This window comes from Aotus nancymaae, unplaced genomic scaffold (genome assembly GCF_030222135.1).
Source record: "Aotus nancymaae isolate 86718 unplaced genomic scaffold, 86718_ANA_hifiasm-v0.15.2.pri h1tg000006l, whole genome shotgun sequence".
In the NCBI taxonomy this organism is placed as follows: Eukaryota; Metazoa; Chordata; class Mammalia; order Primates; family Aotidae; genus Aotus; species Aotus nancymaae.
Window position 1 is genome coordinate 44,778,962 of NW_026988417.1, and position 19,521 is coordinate 44,798,482.

At 32.0% G+C, this 19,521-nt stretch overlaps 1 protein-coding gene across 6 annotated transcripts in view; it reads right to left on the reverse strand.

The window, feature by feature from the left end:
- GABRA2 (gamma-aminobutyric acid type A receptor subunit alpha2) overlaps positions 1-19,521 on the reverse strand; it is a 215,731-nt gene that overhangs the window by 14,588 nt on the left and 181,622 nt on the right. For all 6 annotated transcript variants that reach the window (XM_021670380.2, XM_012441154.2, XM_012441155.2 and 3 more), the window contains one exon: positions 3,615-3,817. In XM_021670380.2, the coding sequence (XP_021526055.1) occupies positions 3,615-3,817 (203 nt within the window). The remainder of the gene's footprint in view (positions 1-3,614; positions 3,818-19,521) is intronic.

The following is a 19,521-nucleotide window of genomic DNA, read 5'->3' on the forward strand; positions in this document are numbered from 1 at the left end:
GAGACAGAAACATGCAATATACAACCACAATAAGGGCTCTAATGCAAAAGAACAGAATTCTGTGCACACTTATAATGGAGATTTAATCATTTATAAGGGAGAGGAGGGCTCAAAATTTTCCTGAGGAATAGATATTTATGCTGAGGATGGTAAATGGGGGGACAGTGTGCTTAGTGTTGCAGATACTCATGCAAACATTGTCAGTAAAACCCTTAAAGTGAGAATCACACAGTGAATACTGAAAACAAAAACTGCATTAAAGAAAGTAGAATTGGCTGTCTTTAGGGATAAACAAGAACAGATGCCAGGGAAGCTGGGTCCACTCTGAACTCTGGCAGAGAATCAAAAAACATAAAATGAATACTGGCAGCTGCCAGGATGTGAGCAAAGAAAGCCGATATTCTGAAGCTTGATTTCAGAATGAAAAGAAGAGAAAAAGTTGCTGAGCTGGGTCTGAAGTATGATTCTGGATCATAACAGTAAAAAGGTTTAATGGGGATTCCTTGAGAAACATAGAAAAAAATATCAGATCTTAAAATATAAGGTTATTTGTGCCCTTCAGTTACAAAATAGTAAGTGAAAAGGAAATTAGATTATAGTGGGTCGGGATTAAGTTGAAAGTAAGACAACATGTTTTTAAAAAGTTTGAATATAGAACAGAGGGTAGAATCTGAGGATATGGAAAGAAAGTGGCATAGGATTGGAAAAAGTTTTCCTCTTAGTAAATTAAGTATATTAAGCATTTTCATAAGCTGAAAGAAAGGAGGCAATTGAAAAGAATAAGATAGCTTTTAAGACATAAAATAAGAAACAATAACTAATGAGAAGGTTTGAGAAAGCAACAAGAATGAAAGAGATCAATTAAAGAGCTGGGGTGAAAGAATTTGTATTGAGCAGAAAGAGAAAAGGAGGAACATTGGATATGAAGAAAAGTTCCATAAGAGCCTGGGGTTGCATAAATAGATACCTTTGTATATGGAAAGGCATAAAAATTTGGAGTTGGATAATCTGATCCAGTACTGCATTTTTCTAATAATAAGGTTTTCTCACCTAATTTCACAACTGACACTAAAAGTAGTTTAAAGTCCTGCCCAAGCTCACAGAGCAAGGTAGCTTTTCCTTTTAATATAGGGCTTAAAAGTAGCTTGAATATAACTGAGAGTATTTATTTATTTATTTGCAAAAACTAAATTTAAGTATCAGTGCACATTCTAAATGTAATATGTTGACTGTGCAATCCACATGTAGACAGGTTAAAGACCTATGTCTTTTTCTTAAAACATACAATTTCAATAAGTAGCTGAATCATTATTCTTATGGGGCAAATTGATGCTTGGTATTTTATGAATTTTCAAATAACTTTTCATGTGCTCGCTTGATTGACAGATAACTACATTTGCTCATGTTTATTAATGGCAAAACAAAAGGCCTTCCATAAGCCTGGTTAATCAGAAAGGACACTGAAAACAGCCTGTGGACAAAAACTTTCCATTTAAAGAAAATTATAATTTTCTACTTAAAATTAAGTCTAAGGAATATTAAGGTAAAAGTATATTACACTGAAATATCTTTTAGACAGATAGGCTACTTTAATGCACTCTTCTTGATTTCCTTTTAGTTTTAAGGAGTTTTTAGTTCTTATACCTAAGGTAATTTATGAAACAACTCTCAAAACTCATCTGAATCATGAAATTGGAAAGAATACCCATTGGTAAATTTATTATAAGCTTCTTAAAAAGCTTTCCATGAAGGCAAATAAGTTTTCCCACTGGTATTACATTTTCAGATTTAAGATCAGACACTCATTTATTCTTTCATACAATAAATATTTCTAAAATGCCTGCTAAGGACCAGGCAGTGTGCTGGGCACTGGAGCTATGGAAAAGTATATGAGAACAAGCAATGTCTGATACATGGTTCTCCTGAACTAAACCAAAAGAACTAAAATAACATACACAATGTTAGCTCTTTTCCTGAAAATTAGGTTGGGATCTCAGTGATTTCGACATAAATTTATCCTGGCTATGTGTAATTTGGCATATGGGTACACTTAAATCCACTATTCATGAGTAGTAAGTTATTGCTTTTATAAAATATTATCAATTATTTGTTTTTCACATTTAGAGGTACTTCTGTTTTCCAGGGTCAAGAGTTGAGAAGGCATATCATTTCATAATGTCAATTTGGCACTCTCTAATATTAAAATAATATATCAATAAATTTATATATGGGAATTCATGGCACAAAGCATTTATCTTTTGTGACTTATTTACAAATATCTAATATTTTATCCCCCCAAAATTAGTATGAAAGTGCATGTATAATCAATATAGCTTAAAAAATAATTGCATAGATACCATGAAAAAGCAGTATACTATATGGGCAATGAAAACATAAATCAACATTAAAATGTAATAGAAATGCTGAAACAGCCCAAAAGTTAAGCATATAAAATTGATCAGATTCCTTTTCATATTTATTTGTTGGCTCTGTTAGTAGAGAAAACACAACTTATAAAATTAAATGAACCATCAGTCTCCTTAAAATCTCTATGGCTCACAAAATTAAGAAAAAAGAGCAAGATTTTTAAACTATAACATTTACGGCTTGTATGTTTAAACTGTGATATAGTCATAGAAATGAAAAATACTATATTCAAATAACTGAGAAAAAATCAAATCTGCAAGTAAGTTATTCCAAATGTAATAAAAGAAGCATTTAGGTGAATACAATGTTAAAGAAATTCTCTGAATACAACATTTTACTAATAAGAATATAGATCATTATGATACATTCGAAGACTCCTCTTAAGGCAGATAAATAATCTATAGAGTATGAAAGGAAGCAGCTGTTACATCAATCCACAAATCTCCCATTAGATTCAGTACTTGAAACTTAAAAATGGACAGCAATAGTCTCAAAAGAAGTTAATCTTAAAAACAAATAACTTTTCCCTTTTAGACTGTATGAGCAATGTAAAATTCTTAGGCATCCCAGCACCCACAAATTTATTCCATACAATATGGAGAGATAAAAAATGCTATATGGCCTTTTACAATCAATCAACAGAGATTGGAACAGGTGAAGAGGATTCAAACCATTCCTAGATACTGGAATTCTATTATAGGTAAAATAAATGCCCATTTTCTTTTTCCAATCTCTTTATAATAATGCGGTGTGGTGCTAAAACTAAAAACTCAATCGTCAGACAGGCAGATCTGGGTTCAAGTACACTTACTAACAAGTTGTGTGAGCTTGGAGAAGTAAATAACTTTACTGTTTTGCTTATTCATCAGTAAAAATGAGAATTAAGAAGACAGTCTAGTAATAAGGACGCTATAAAGATTTTGTGAGTGGGCATATGTAAAACACTTAGCACAGTGCCTGACACATAGAGCTCAACAGATGCTACAGAGTGGCGTTAATGGAAGTATTACTACTGCAAGCACTCCTAAAGCGTTTCAGGCAAGAACACTTTAGGGAAATTGATATGATTCTAGCTCATATATAGATAGATAGATGTCTTTAATGTCAGTTTTTAGAAACATATCTGTTACAGGCTGAATTCATTAGGGGAGTTTCTTAATAATGATAACATGGAAGTTCTCACTTACCTTGTCATTTACTACACTCTTCCCATCCCAAGCCCATCCTCTTTTGGTGAAGTAATTAACAGTTGCAAACTCAATTAGGGCAGAGAACACAAATGCATAACAAACAGCAATAAACCAGTCCATGGCAGTCGCATAAGCCACTTTGGGGAGAGAATTCCGAGCACTGATGCTTAGAGTTGTCATTGTTAAGACAGTTGTTACTCCTGCAAAAGAAAAGATGGGAACTGAAAACATTAATAGGTACTAGCAGGACAGCATGGGAAGTAGTTTTTCTTCTCTCTCTATTCCCAATATTTTTGCTACTTTTATCCACTAAAAAATTGGAAATAAATCAATAAATACGAGAATACAGTGTAAAGTCAATTATCTTAAATGGTTATAATATTTCTTGAAGTAATGACTCTGAAAATGCTTTTGGTTTCCATTTTTGTATAAAAAAATCCCTTTTCCTCTGAGTACTAATGAGGTTAAAATGACTGGGGATACTGATGTAGAATTACCTACAAGGAAAAGCAGGCATGTTAAATGGGCCCATTGCCAATCAACATTAATTTTTTTAAATATTATAAAAGCTTCACATTAATTTGTTCATCATTTATTTGAATCATGTTAAGCAATGGACCAATAATCCACAGAAGTGATCCTGAAGAAATTGTGATTTAAAAATACTTCAAGCATGACTATTTAAGTATGAAATTAATTCTGGATTATTAGGACATTATGAGGACATAATTATCTTTTATAACATAACTTAGAATCTTTAAAATATAAAGCAAGCCACTAAAAACAAAACGTCATAAAATATAATTCATTATTTCATAATTTTCTTCGTTTAAAAAAATGTATTTCTTTTCCTTTTAACATATAGCTTTTCTGACAGTGGTAAGGGAAGTCACAATTGTTAAGAGAAAAGAAAGCCATAATTCAGGAGGTGAATTGCATTATAAGTCCTCAAAATGGCTACAATAACCTGCTTTATCTGGGATCCAATATAAGTTTAATTATGTGCACTGGAGGTACATTAAATTAAAAGAAAATATGAAAATGTTAAAGAAATTTTCATTCATATTTGAATATTCTTTGTATTTTATTTTCCTTTAGGATAAATGAGCATTTTTATTCATTATATCAGTATTTTTATTCATTTAGAATGCAGTTAGTAATTTAAAATATCAATAATTCTAGTAAATCATGAGTCAATGCCTCTAAAAATACCATATGACAATAATGGTAAAAACGAAAGCATAAAAGGAACTTTACTTCACTGGCAAGTTATTAAAATCAGCATTTACAGAAACATACTGTGTTTGCACATGCTAAGTTGTGAAAGGTTTTAAATTGATATGTTGCTCTTCATTGAGATTTTTGTACAAAAGAGTAGAATATAAGACAGATATACATATGTACATACATATATATATATACACACACACACAATATAGGAAATAAAAATAACAAATCAACAGCAGCAGTAAATAAATACAAACCAAACAATAAGATACATTTTAAAACCAATAGTATCATCAAAATGTTATCAAAACTTTAAAAATCTGATACTCTCTTTGTATTCAGGATGATACGGGGTATTACAAATTGGTGTCATAGCTAAGAAACTTGTCTAATCGAAGGTCATGAAGATTTAGGCCTACTTTTTTTATGAGTTCTACAGTTTGAGGTATTGCTAGTGTGCCTTTAGTTCGTTTTTGTGTGAGGGTGTAAGGTAGACATCCAAATTCATTCTTTTGCACCTACATAGCCAGTTGTCCCAGCACCATTTGTTAAAAAGATTTTTGTTTCCTCATTAAATTATCTTGCACACTTTGTTGAGAACCAATTGACCATAGACATGTGGGTTCAAGCTCTGTACTCCAAACTTTATACCATTGATCTACATATTTATCCTTAGTCAAGTTTCACACTGTTTTGATGACTATAGCTTTAGAGTAACTTTTGAAATCAAGAAGCTTGAGTCTCTTCTTATTCTTATTCATCATTCTGTCTTTTTCAAGATGGTTTTGGCTATTCAGAGTCCCTTACATTTCCATATGTTGTTATGGCCATTTTGTTCATTTTTGCAAAAGAAGTCATTGGAATTTTGATAGGTATTTCATTGAATCTGCACATGCTATTTGGTAGTAATGCCGTTTTAATCATATTAAGGCTCTCAATCTTTGGACATAGGATATATTTCCACTAGGTCTCTCTCTCTCTCTCCCCCCCCCCCCCCGCCCCATTTCTCTCTCTCTCTCTCATATAAACATTTCCATTTATTTAGGGCTTCTTTAATTTCATGCAGCAGTATTCTATAGTTTTTAGTGTATACATCTTTCATCTCCTTGGTTATATTATTAATAGATACTGTATTTGTTTGGATGCTAATGTCAATGGATTGATTTTCTTAACTTTCTGTTCAGATTGTTCATTGCTTTTGTACAAAAACACAACAGACTTTTTGTATGTTGGTTTTGTAGCCTAAATCTTTGCTGAATTTGTTTAATAGATGTAACAATTTTGATGTGGTTTATTAAGAGTCTTCTATAAATAAGATCATGTCATCTGCAAATAGAGTTTTACTTCTTCATTTCCAATATGTATAATTTTATTTTTATTGCCTAATTGTCCTAGCTAGAAACTGTAGTATAACGTTGAATAGAATTGGTGAGAGCAGACATCTGTGTCTTATTTCTGATGTTAGGGAGAAAGTTTAATCCTTCACCTATAAGTATGATTGTTTGCATTTTTATTTTTTTCCTTTTACATAAATATGTTGTATTATATTTGTTTGATTTTTTTATGCTGAACAAACCTTGCATTTCTGGAATAAATCCCACTTTATCATGTAGCTGATTTTAGTTTGGTATTATCTTATTGAGGGCATCTGCATCTATATCTGTAAGGAATATGGATCTCTAGGCTTTTTATTGTGATTTGTTTCTCTATTTTGGTATCTTGATAATACAGCCTTATAAAATGAGTCAGGAAATGTTTCCTTCTCATCTATTTTTTGGAAGATTTTGAGAAAGATTTTTGTTAATTCTTTATATGTTTGGTAGAATTCACCAGTGAAGCCATCTGACCTTGAGGTTTTCTTGATTGAACTTTTTTTTGTTTACTAAATTCATAGCTTTATTTATTATAGGCTTATTCAGAATCTTGAGTCAATTTTGGTCATTTGTAGTTTCTAGGAATTGTTACATTTAATTTAGATCATCTAAATTTTTGACCTAACAATTAATGTATATGTATATATTTTACCCAGGCTGAAGTACAGTAGTATGATCTTAGTTCAGGGCAACCTCCACCTCCTGGGTTCAAATGATTCTTGTGCCTCAGACTCCCGAGTAGCTGGGTATACAGGAGCACACTATTATGCTCAGCTAATTTTTGTATTTTCAGTAGAGACAGAGTGTTGTCGTATTTGCCTGGCTGGTCTCAAACTCCTGGCCTCAAGTGAATGATCCATCCACCTAGGCCTCCCAAAGTGCTGAGATTATAGGCATGAGCCTGGTCACCATATATATATTATCTAACTGATACATATATAGAATTACATATATATATATATATATATATATATTTGATACATACATAGAATTACATATATATATTCTCTGATACATATATAGAATTACATATATATATATATATATATATATATATATATATATAAAATTTATGGTCAGAAGTGATATCCCATCTGCTTTCCTGTTGATTTTTTCCTCTTTTTTTTCTTGGTCATTGTAGCTAAAAGTAAGTCAATATTATTGATCTGTTAAAAAACCAACTTATGGTTGTGTGGTAATTTTTTCCATTGTTATTTCTGTTTTCTCTACAGTTTATCTCTAACACTTATTTTTCTTCCTCTTGCTTTGGGTTTAGTTTTATCTTTTCTACTTTTTAAGGAGGATGGCTAAGTTTTTGATTTGAGAATTTTCTCTTTTTAACATAAGTGGTTAGGGATACGAATTTCTCTTTAAGAAACGACTTTTGTTATTTTCCATAAGTTACATTATTTTTTCTTTTCATTCATATTAAAGTATTTTCTAATACCTCTTTTGATTTCTTCTTTGATTCCATGGTAATTTAGAAATGTCTTGTTTAATGTTTACATATTTGTACATTTTCTAAATTTTCTTCTTTATTGATTTATAATTCTATTCCATTGTAGTGTTAAGAACATACTATGTAATAATTCAATCTTTCAATTTATTGAGACTCGGTTAATGGTCTAATGCATTATCTTCCTAGAGAATGTTCCATGTCTATTTGAGAAATATGTGCATTCTGCTTTTTATGGGTGGAGTATGTTAGGTCTAGTTGGTGTATTCTTTATTCAACTCTTCTAATTTTTGCTGATCTTCTGTCTAGTTACATTCTCCTTCTTTTTTTTTTAATTTGAGATGGAGTCTTGCTCTGTCACCCAAGCTGAAGTGCAGTGGTTCGATCTCAGCTAACTGCAACCTCTACCTAGGTTCAAGTAATTCTCCTGCCTCAGTCTTCTGAGTAGCTGGGATTACAGGTGCTCGCCACCATGCCCAGCAAATTTTTTTTCTTTTTTTTTTTTTGTATTTTTTAATAGAAACGGGGTTTCACCATGTTGACCAGGATGATCATGAATGGCTGACCTCAGGTGATGCACTGCCTCAGCCTCCAAACTGCTGGGATTACAGGTGTGAGCCATCGTGCCCAGCCTAGTTACATTCATTTTTTTTAAGTTGGGACACTGAACACTTCAACTAATATTTTTGAACCATTAATTTCTCCCTTCAATTTTTTCACTCTATAATTCATATATTTTAGAAATCTTTTATCACGTGTGTATAGTTACAATTTTTACATATTCTTGATGAATTGATTATTTTGTCATTATATAATATTTATAATTTTTATATATTCTTGATGAATTCATTCTTTTGTCATTATATAATGTCATTTGTCTTTTGAAGCCTTAATTTCTTATTATTTATCCTGTCTGTTATAAATGTAGCCAATCTAGATCTCCTTGGCTGTTCTTTGTGTAGAATATGCTTTTCCATCCTTTTACTTTCAATTAATCTGTGTTTTAGAATCTAAAGGGATTTTCTTGTAAACAACATATAGTTGAATCATATTTTTTGGATTTTTATTCATTAAATGAATCTATAACTTTAGCTAGTGAGTTTAATCCATTCATATATAATATAATTACTGATAAAAAAGATTTACTTCTCCCATTTTCCTAATTTTATATGTCATATCTTATATTTTTTCAATTGTTCCATTAATTCCATTTTTGTCAAATAGATATTTTATAATGTACCATTTTAACACCTTTGTATTTTTGCCATATATTTTTGAGTTATTTTCTTGGTATTTGTCTTAAGAATTAAAATTTATGACAATCTAATTTGGATTAATACCAACTAAGTATCAAAAATACATAAATTTGCTTCTATTTAGCTTTGTCTTTCCAACTTAATACTTTTATATAACAAATTATATCTCTCTATATTGTTTGCCCATTAATATAAATTTATAATTATGGTTTTATAAAGTTCTTTCAAATTAGAAAGAATAAATGAATTAAAACAAAAATACATTGAAGTTGTATTTTATATATACCTATGCGACATATCTTTACTATTGTTCTTTATTTTTTCTTGTGGAGAAATACTATCTACTATCTTTTCATTTCAGCCTGAGGTGGCTCTTTAGCATTTTCTGTAGAGCAGTTCTGCTAATGACAAAACTTAGTTTTTGTTTACCTGAGAATATTTTATTCCTACTAAATTTTGAAGGATAGTTTTGATGAATATGTAATTCTTGGCTGAGTATTTTTCTTTCCAGTATCACCCCATTACCTCTGGTCTCCATTGTTTTTGATGATGTGTTAGGTGCTAATCATATTGAGGATCCCTTTTACATGAAGTGTTACTTTGCTTAAAACATTTGCTTGTTTCAAGATTCTCTACTGGCCCCTTTGACATTCCACAGTTTTATTATGATATATCTAGTTGTGATTTCTTAGAATTTATTTTATTTATAGTACATTGAGTTTCTTGAATGTACTGATTGATGGTTTTCATCAAGTTTGAAAGGTTTTGGCCATCATGTCTTCAAATATTCTTTTTTTTTTTGAGATGTAGTCTCACTCTGTCACCCAGGCTAGAGGTCAACAGCATGGTCTCGGCTCACTACAACCTTCCCCTCCCAGGTCAAGCAATTCTTCACCTCAGCCTTCAGAGTAGTTAGAATTACAGGCACACACTACCATGCCCAGATAATTTCTTTTTTTTTTCAATTTGTCGTAGAGATGGGATTTCACCACGTTGTCTAGGCTGGTCTTAAACTCCTGACCACAAATGATCCATCCGCCTCAGCCTCCCAAAATCCTGGGATTACAGGTGTGAGCCACCTCGAGTGGCCCAAATATTCTTGTTTACCTTTCTCTCTCTCCTCTTGTTCTGTGACTATAATTTATTCATGTGTTGATATGCTTGATGATATATAATAGGTTTTACAAACTTTGATTAATTTTCTTCATTCTTTTTTCTTTCTATTACTCACATTCAACAATCTTAATTGGCTTATCATTGAGGTTACTGATTTTTCTTTTTGGACTGTTTGAATCTTCTGGAGACCCCCTCTAGTGAATTTTTCATTTCAGTTATGGTAATTTAAACTATAGAATTTTTAATTGTTTCAATTATTAAAGAATTTATATCATTTTATTGATAATATGTTTGAAACATCATTATTAATTTCCTTTAGTTCTTTGAACAAAGTTTCCTTTAGCTCTTTTATCACAGTTAGCATAGGTGAAGTCTTTGTGTAGTTGGTAAAATGTCTGTGCTTCCTCAGGTAGAATTTCTAATGAATATATTTCTCTCCTGCAAATGGGTTATACTTTCTCTTTAATTTGCATGTCTCATATTTTTTTTTTGAAAATTGGACATTAGGAATATTGTAATATCGCAAATATGGAAATCAGATTCTGATCCTTCTCTGGGTTTGTTGTTATTGTTGATGTACTTATTGTTTGTTTATTAGCTTTTCTTAACTAATTCTATAAAGTCTGTATTCCTTTTTAGTTAGGAGGCTACTGAAATCTCTGTTTTAATAGCTTAGTGAATAATCTAATGATAGGACAAGAATATGTAAATATTAGCTATTTTTATTCCTCCTATTTTTCTTACTATGACAGATTGACAATCCCTCATCCAAAAATCTCAGATTTAATATTCTCTAAATTATTAAATGTTTCAAGTGCTAAAATGAGCATTGCAGATTTCAGAATTTTCAGATATGGATGCTGAAGCCGTATATATTCTACAAATGTTCCAAAATCCAAACACTTTTGGTGCCATTCTCAAAAATCTATCTTGCTGATATGACAGAAAAGCAACAACAACAAAACCCGAGAGTGACCTTAAAACTACTATAAGAAAATATAGAGGAAAAAGGTGTATGGCATTAGTTTGGGTAATAATTTTTTAGGTTTGACTGCAAAAACATAGGCAACAAAAACAAAAATAAATGAGTGAGATTACATCAAGATAAAAAGTTTCCATATATTAAAAAAATTAACAGAATGATAAAAATCTATGGATTGATAGAAAACATTTCCTAGCCACACACTGAAAAGTCCTTAATTTACAAAGTATATGAAAAACTTAATCACCTCTCTAGAAATAAAACAATCAAATTGAGAAACAAGCAAGGGACTTGAAAAGATATTTCTCAAGAGAAGACATATAAATCATTCAGCGATATATGAAAAAAATGGCCAACATCACTAAACATTAGACGATATAAATTAAAACCATAATGAATATCACTTTACGTATTTTAGAATGGCTATTATCAAATGGACAAACGGTAACATGTGTTGGCAAGGATGTATAGAAAAGGAAACCATTGCACATTCATGGTTGGAATCCAAATTAGTATAACTATTATGGAAAATAATATGAGAGATTTCAAAAAACCGAAACTAAAATTGCCATATAATCCAGTAATCTCACTTCTGGGAATTTATCTCAAAGTCTTGAAATCAGTATACTGAAGAGATGTCTGCACTTCCATGTTCATTACAACACTACTTACCACAGACAACTTTGGGATCAACCTAAGTGTCTACCACAGGATGAATTAAGAAAGAAAATGTGGTATATATGTACAATGGAACAGTATTAAGTCTCTAAAAAAAGAAGACATTCTGTCATTTGAGACAATATGAATAAAATTAGAGAATATTATGCTGAGTTAAGTAAGTCAAACACAGAAAAGAAAATAAAGCATCTTCTCACAGGTAAAATCTGAAACAATTGAACTAATAGAAGCAGTGAGAAGAAAGTTAATTACTAGAGGCTGGGGGGTCAGAGAAATAGAATGGGGAGATGAGAGCCAAGAGGTACAAAGCATCAGATAGGAGAAATAATTTTGATATTTTTTTGAGAACAGTTGCAGAGTATGGTAAATATAGCAAATAATTAAATTCTGTAACTTCTATTTCACTAAGAAAATATTTTTAGTATTCTCATTATAATAATGTTAAATATTAGAAGTGATAGATATGTTAATTAGCCGAATTTAATCTTTCCACATTGTATTCAAAATCATAACATCATTTTGTACCCCATATTTATATATACAACTATAATGTGTTAATAGATAATAAAAAAGACAGTATAGAGATAAATGATATACCAAACTCTTCAATGAACACTGCTTTCAAAAGCCAGAGTGGCACATTGGCATATTAATTGACACAGAAATACTTTGAAAAATTATTGAATACTTGCATTATAATTACCATGGCAATATCAAAGAACAAAGTAGTGCTATACATTGATTTGATTACAAATATTCTGCATTAAACGTTTCTTAATTCAATTTGAATAAAAGTATACATAACTGGATTTATATATCAATATAAATATATCTGTACAAACGTACTAAAAAATCAAAAAAACAAACACCTACAGTTATCATTTGGGGGAAAATGTGGCATTTGGATTGAATGGAGAAAATTAAAATGGACTTGTGGCTGACTTTTTGTTGTTTTACATTTTTTGCTATTTTAAAGTGAAATATCAGAAATAAAATTAAAGGATAAAATCTCTAAGGATACAATTTAAGATGGTAATACTAGTTATTTGTAGGAATTAATACTGAGAAGATTTTATTATTTTCTTTTTCTGTGGTGAATCTGCTTTGCTTTTGTGATTAAAAAATACAACAATTTTAATTTAAATCAGGGAAACTTGATGGCACCTATCAATTCGAATTCAAATGTGAATCTTGGAATATTTGATAGATGCATTACTACTGGTTAATTAAAAAAAAAACATTTACAATAAATGCAAGTCCAAATGATGGCAAACCATAAGTTGAATTTTGTTTCTAAGTTATAGTTTAAAATTAGATTTTGGTGTATTCATTCCAGGCAATAAAACATTGCAGCAATTTTAATATAAATCTACTACGCAGCAATCTTCCTCTTATCTATATTACATTTTCTTTCATCTGATTTTGGAAATTTGACAACATTATTAACATTGTCTCTAGGTCCCCTCCTCCTTCCTTTCTTTCCTCCCTTTCTTTTTGTCTTTTTACTAGAAAAATACAATTCTCAAATGCCACCTTTTCTGCTTCCTGCTTTGGTGTAGCCTGGTCTCATCACACGATAAACAGAAAATAATGGACATTAAACAAAAAGACAATGCACTTACCTGGAAAGCTCACAAAACTTCCATGTACCTGTCTGCCAACAATGTACATTTTTCTACACCTAGTTAGGCACTCTCTAAATGTTTCCTTAGCGTTTTTTTAACAGATTGCTTCTTTTTATTATCACTCTATGAGACCTCTATTTCTTCTCTAGGAGGCTCTTTTGTCAGTTAAAAAGAAAAAAGGTAAGGATCTTAAAGTGTTTTTAGCAGTAAAGTTTTCTATAATATGTGAAACACATGTGATTATTCCCCACACAATGACAATATCTAACTTATAGCATTTTAATATTTTGGTTTCTTTTATATAATATTTTATATCAAAGTATAGACAAAAAATGTTAAACAATTGATGTTTTGACTCAGAATAGCTGAGCAAGTGATGTCCAAGCAAAGAGTGTTGGATGAAAATATGCACTGAGAACAAAGTCAAACCAGAGAAGACAGTTTAACACAGAGAGTGACACTGTTGCAGCAGCTTCCTAATTTCTGAAGTAAGGATCACCAATAGTGCTTTCCAATAGTACTGTTACTAAGACCAAATAAGTTTCTTCATGTAAAGCTGTGCCCTTACTATAAAAAAAAATACTTCAATGCATGTATGCAAAAACTATCACCCTGAAAGCAAAGAGAGATTTAAATCAGAAAGACAAAATAAAATAAAATCCTTCTGTAGATCTTTATTTTATCAAATATTTGGGTGTATTTGTGTTTGGGGTGTAGGGTGGAAGTTAAGAAGGAGAAGTCTCAGAAACCAAATAGGCACAGAAGACTGCAATAGAACACATGTAAAATTGTTTGATACCACCTGCTGGTTACTGCTAGAAATGACAGAAACAAAAGATACTTTGATAACATGTGTTGAGGTTCCCCTACCCCTCCAGCCCAAAGGACAAAAGTTGAAAAGGACAGAATATAACAAAGGTATGCACAAGACCAGGTCGTATGTGCCTTTAGAAAGAAGTTCTACAGACTGCAAAACCTGAGCTATGTATACTGCAGCATTAGTAGAATGTGCACTTTCGGGTGCAAGAAGCTTTGCCATTTTGTTAAATACCGTATCCACCAAATAAACATTTACAAATACAATCTACATGTACTATAAAAGGCTATAATTTTTAACTCAGAACTGTACTGCATCTGAATGATAAAAGCATTCGAATTTCTATGTTTTAGAGAGAGAAATTAGAATTTGGATGACATATTTTGTCAGAAAACTTAAGCTCATATCTTTAATATCTGTGAGAATAAAGAAACAACTATGATCCAGAGGAAAATGTTTCAAAGTCTAATAATAATGTGAACAACACGGTTGAAGGAATTAAATTTTTTCTATTTACTTAAATATATCACGGATTTAATATATCTAAAATTTGTATCCTTCTCCTCACTTTTCTTCCTGAAGTCCTTCTCTCAGTGAAAGGCTTCACAATCTAATTGATACCATTTTCATATTCTGGGATGAAGTTGCAGTGATATAAAAATTTTGACAGTCTGGGAAATTGTACATGCTGTTTACCTGGAGTGTTTTCCTTGTCACTTGTTCACCTCTTTTTTATTTATCTAGCTCCTATTTTTTTACTTAATAAATTATTACTAAGTGCCTACTAAATGTCAGGTACTTTCGTAAAAATTGAGAATACACCAATTAACATAATTGCAAAGGTTCCTGCACCCTAGAGTGCATATTCTTTTAATGCAGCAGTACATATAGCTCAGGTTTTGTAATCTGTAGAATTTCTTTCCTAAAGGCACACACAACTTGGTCTTGTGTATATCTTTGTTATATTGTCCTTTTCAATGTTTTGTTAGTTGGCACAACTTTATACCCTAATAAATTATATGGATTAAAGCCTGTGTGTCTTCTCCCCAAAATGTAAAAGGGTGCTTAGTTGAGGGTAGTGGTTCATTTGTCTTTCAATATATTTATTGAAACCACTCTCCTAGTAATCTGTAATCAATAAATATTTATTTTTATGATAATTGTAAGAAACCTATTCTTTCTTTTATGAAGCAAACATAAATTTAGTCCCCATTTTGTGCTAAGCACTATGGAGTTGTGAATGTAGTGTTAGCAAAGCCAGATAAGATCTCTAAGAGATATAAAAAAATAAGAATACAAAACAGCACGACATCACAACTGCACGAGGTTGAAGATGACTGATAACAGAGCAATCCACCTAGAAGTGGAGCTTGGGTAAGGCTTCCCTACAGAAATAAGGGACAAAGTTAATGGGGTACCAAGAAAAAATAATCCTAAGCTAGAAAAGAGCAGGTACAGAACATCCCAGGAACATGGTGAAGCCCGGGGCATTTAGAAGGAATAGAGAGAAGGCTGCAAGGCCAGAAGGCAAAATATGAGGGTTTCATGAAAGAAGATGAGGCCAGAACAGGAAGCAGGAGCCAGACTATTCAAAGCCTGTTTCACTATGCTAAAGTAATATAACTTACTTTCAAGAGCAATGGGAAACTAGAGTTAAAACTGACAGGTTAGTGGCATGATCAGTATTTCTTATTTAAGATATTACTTTGGCTATTATTTCTTTATACTTAAAGTAGTATTGTTTTTCCTTCCCTAGTTGTTGTTAAGATTTTCTCTGTCCTTGGTTTACAGCAGTTTGAATATGATAAGACTAGGTGTGTTTCTTGTTGTTTTCTTTCATTGTTTAAATTTATCCTTCTTAGTGTTCTCTGAGCTTTCTGGATCTGTGGTTTTATTTGGACAGTTCTTGGCCATTATTATCTCAAATATTTCTTTTCTGTTCTCTCGACTCTTCCTCTCTCTCACACACACACTATATACATATACACACACACACACATATATATGTACACACACACATATATATATCATTCACTCCAAATATATATAGACAGTGTCTATATATATAGACCATTCATTAGAGAGAGAGAGAGAGAGAGAGAGAGAGAGATAAGTTTTAGAAAATGAATATATTAAACTAAGCACTAACTAAACACCATTCTCTGGAGTGAGAAGGTAAGAAAGCTAACAGGAGAAGATGGAAGTATATTTTCTCCTCTTCTCTCATTTAACAATTGTGGCACAAGACATCCAAGCACAGGACAGTCTTGGTGTCAGAGACTTAGGCTTTCTATTTCTTATTTCGCTGCCGTTTTTAAGATGTTGCCCATGTTCTTGAGGTTCAAGAAGGCTTGCCAACACTAAACTGGCTTCCAGCAAACAGAAAGCAGAAGAGGGAAGGAGAAGCATATCTGCTCATTTTAAGGGCATGTTACTGAGATTAAGGGTGTATCCCTAAGATTAAAGTCGCAAATGGAAAATTATACAACTATTATTTACTCATATCTCTTTTAGAACTTTACTCATATCTCTTAGTTCCTATAACTATAAGGGAGGCAGAAAAATGTAGTTTTTGATTTGACAAACACAGCTAGAATCTGGAATTACAGTATTCTGTAAATTACTGGGAGACAGTAATCATCTCTGACAGAAGGAATGCTGATTATCTACGTACTGAACACATCACTTAGCTCAAATTTGAGAGAGGAAAAAAGAAAAGTTTTATACTGACCCTCTAAAATGTCAAACTACCTAATAAATAAAACTCAACATACATACATTGGTCTCCTTCAAACTGTTACAATATGCTTGCTATGCAAATGCAGCTTCAAGGTAATTCCTAACTCCCCTTCCAAATAGTTTGGTCTTGTCAAAATAGAATTCCATACACAATTTATCTTTTGAGAATTTCTTTTTTACTTCCTTTAACACTAGTCATTTAATTGTTGGTATCCACAAGGTACAATGCTGCCCTTCTACTCTTCTTACTTTACTCCTCTCCCTTGGCAATTTAATTTATTCTCATTTTCCGACTTACTCCCAGATTATTAAGACCTTCAAGCATGTATCTCATGACTCCCAGAGCCAAGTATCTCATTTCCTCTGAGTATCTCCACACGGATTCAATCAACATTTGTCAAGCCTTCTATATGACATCATTTATTCATTAAAAATATATCAGGCCTACTATGTGTCAGTCACTTTGTTAGACATGAGTATATGAAAAACATAAATCATATGCTTGGGGGAATATAACCTACAGAAAGATGGAGATGACCAACAGGCATGTTACACGGAAAGTATAAAAAGTGATAACGTATGAGGTGCTCTAAGACTACCTAAGAGGTACCAAAGACTCTGGAATCAGATAGGGCTCCCTGGAGGACCAGATATATAAAAAGTGACTTGAAAAAGTCTGAGGAAAATATTCAAGGCAAAACAGCACAAAATAAAACCCATCCCTAGGCCAAATATAGGTTAACATAGCAAAATGAATAATTATAACAGATTGGGCTGGGGAGGCCTCATGAAGCTCTTATAACCCATAGTAAGATTTTTAGTCAATAGATACAATGGAGTCACTGAAAAGTTTCATGCAGGAAAGGGTTACATGACTAGGTTTGAGTTTTCAGGAAATTACTTTTGCCACAATGTGTAGAATAAGCTGAAGAAATGTTAGACTAGAGACGGAAAACCAGAGAAAATTTTTACGCTCTACCAACATTAATGGGTCCCACAGAAGTCTCAAAATTTAAACTTTCACTAGTGAGTCTACAGTCTAACTCAAAACCTACTTCATGTTTCATAATTCTGTAATACAGAGAAAAAACACTGGATTTTAGCTAGTAACTCCACTAGGAAATCTAGGAATATAGTCATTCCTCCGTAACCACGGTGGATTGGTTCCAGGACTCCCTGTGAATACCAAAATTCACAGATGCTGTAGTCCCCGTAGAAAATGGCATATTTGTATATAACCTATACACACCCTTCCATGTACTTTAAATCATCTGTAGATTACTTATAATACCTAATACAATGTAAATTATAAGTAGATAGTTGTTATACAGTATAGTTTAGGAAACAATGACAAGAAAGATGTCTGTACTTGTTTAGAAAGATCACAGCTATGCATTTTTTCCCTACTATTTCAATCCATATTAAATCCACAGATGTGGAGCCCTTGGACACAGAGGGCTGACTGCATTCTACAATCCCCACACCTACATTTCTCTCTCCCTCAGATACCCTATGTCCTACATATCCTACCTTTCTACTATCTCCAATATATGTAATTCTCTCTCCACAAACATGCATGATCCTGTTTCAGACCTTCATTATCTCTCACCTGAAACATAAAAATTAGTTCTTACTAGTCACCTTATATCCACTTTCATCCCATTGCAATTTATTTTGTGCAATACTTCCCATAATAGTCTTCCTCAAACTCAAATATATCCACTGTACTCTCGTGCTAAAACACCCTTGAAGTAGTTTCCAGGGGCTGAGAATGGGATTAAAGGCTGCACATGAACTGGACTCTATCTAACCATGCTGATAAACAAATGAACCCCATGCCAGAGATACACCACTCCATAATTTCTTGTTCTCCATAAGCTCCATGTTGCCCTTGATAATTGTATATCCTCTGCTTAGAATATGGCCTTTCCATTATGCTAATCTGTAAAGCTTGAATTGATTCTTCTTCCCTGTGGGATTCTCTGACTCCTCTGATATGTGTTTTCTTTCTTTTCACTCTTAGCTTATTTTAGACAATTTCTCTCCTAGCACTTATTATCCTTCACTTCAATTATTTATTTACATGCCTGCTTATCCCTCTACATTATCTGAGCTGATTGTGTGCATGTGCTTTTAAAAAAATAATGTCACCTAACACAGATTCTCATGAAGGTAAATACTCCTTATCACCTGGTTCATTAAATGAAAGAATTAATTTTAAAAATTGTGAATAGTAACACTAGTGGACCACACATACAGATTGTACAAGGAATATATAAATTAAGAATATAGTAAGCTTTAGAATGAAACAGAAGCTTAATTACAATATTGCAATATAAATATAATTTTGAATTATATACATTGGTGCCTTTTGCACATAAATCTCATATTATTACATTACTCCAGATTGAATAATAAAAAATCATCACTGAGAAGCACTTACTAGTTATCAGATCTTATTCTTTTTTTATTATATTTTCAATTCTGAGGTACATGAGCAGAAGAAAGTGCACGTTTGTTACATAGGTATACACATGCCACAGTAGTTTGCTGCACCCATCAACCCATCATCTACATTAGGTATTTCTCCTAATGCTAGATCCTATTCTAAGAACATTTCTATGTATTAATTTGT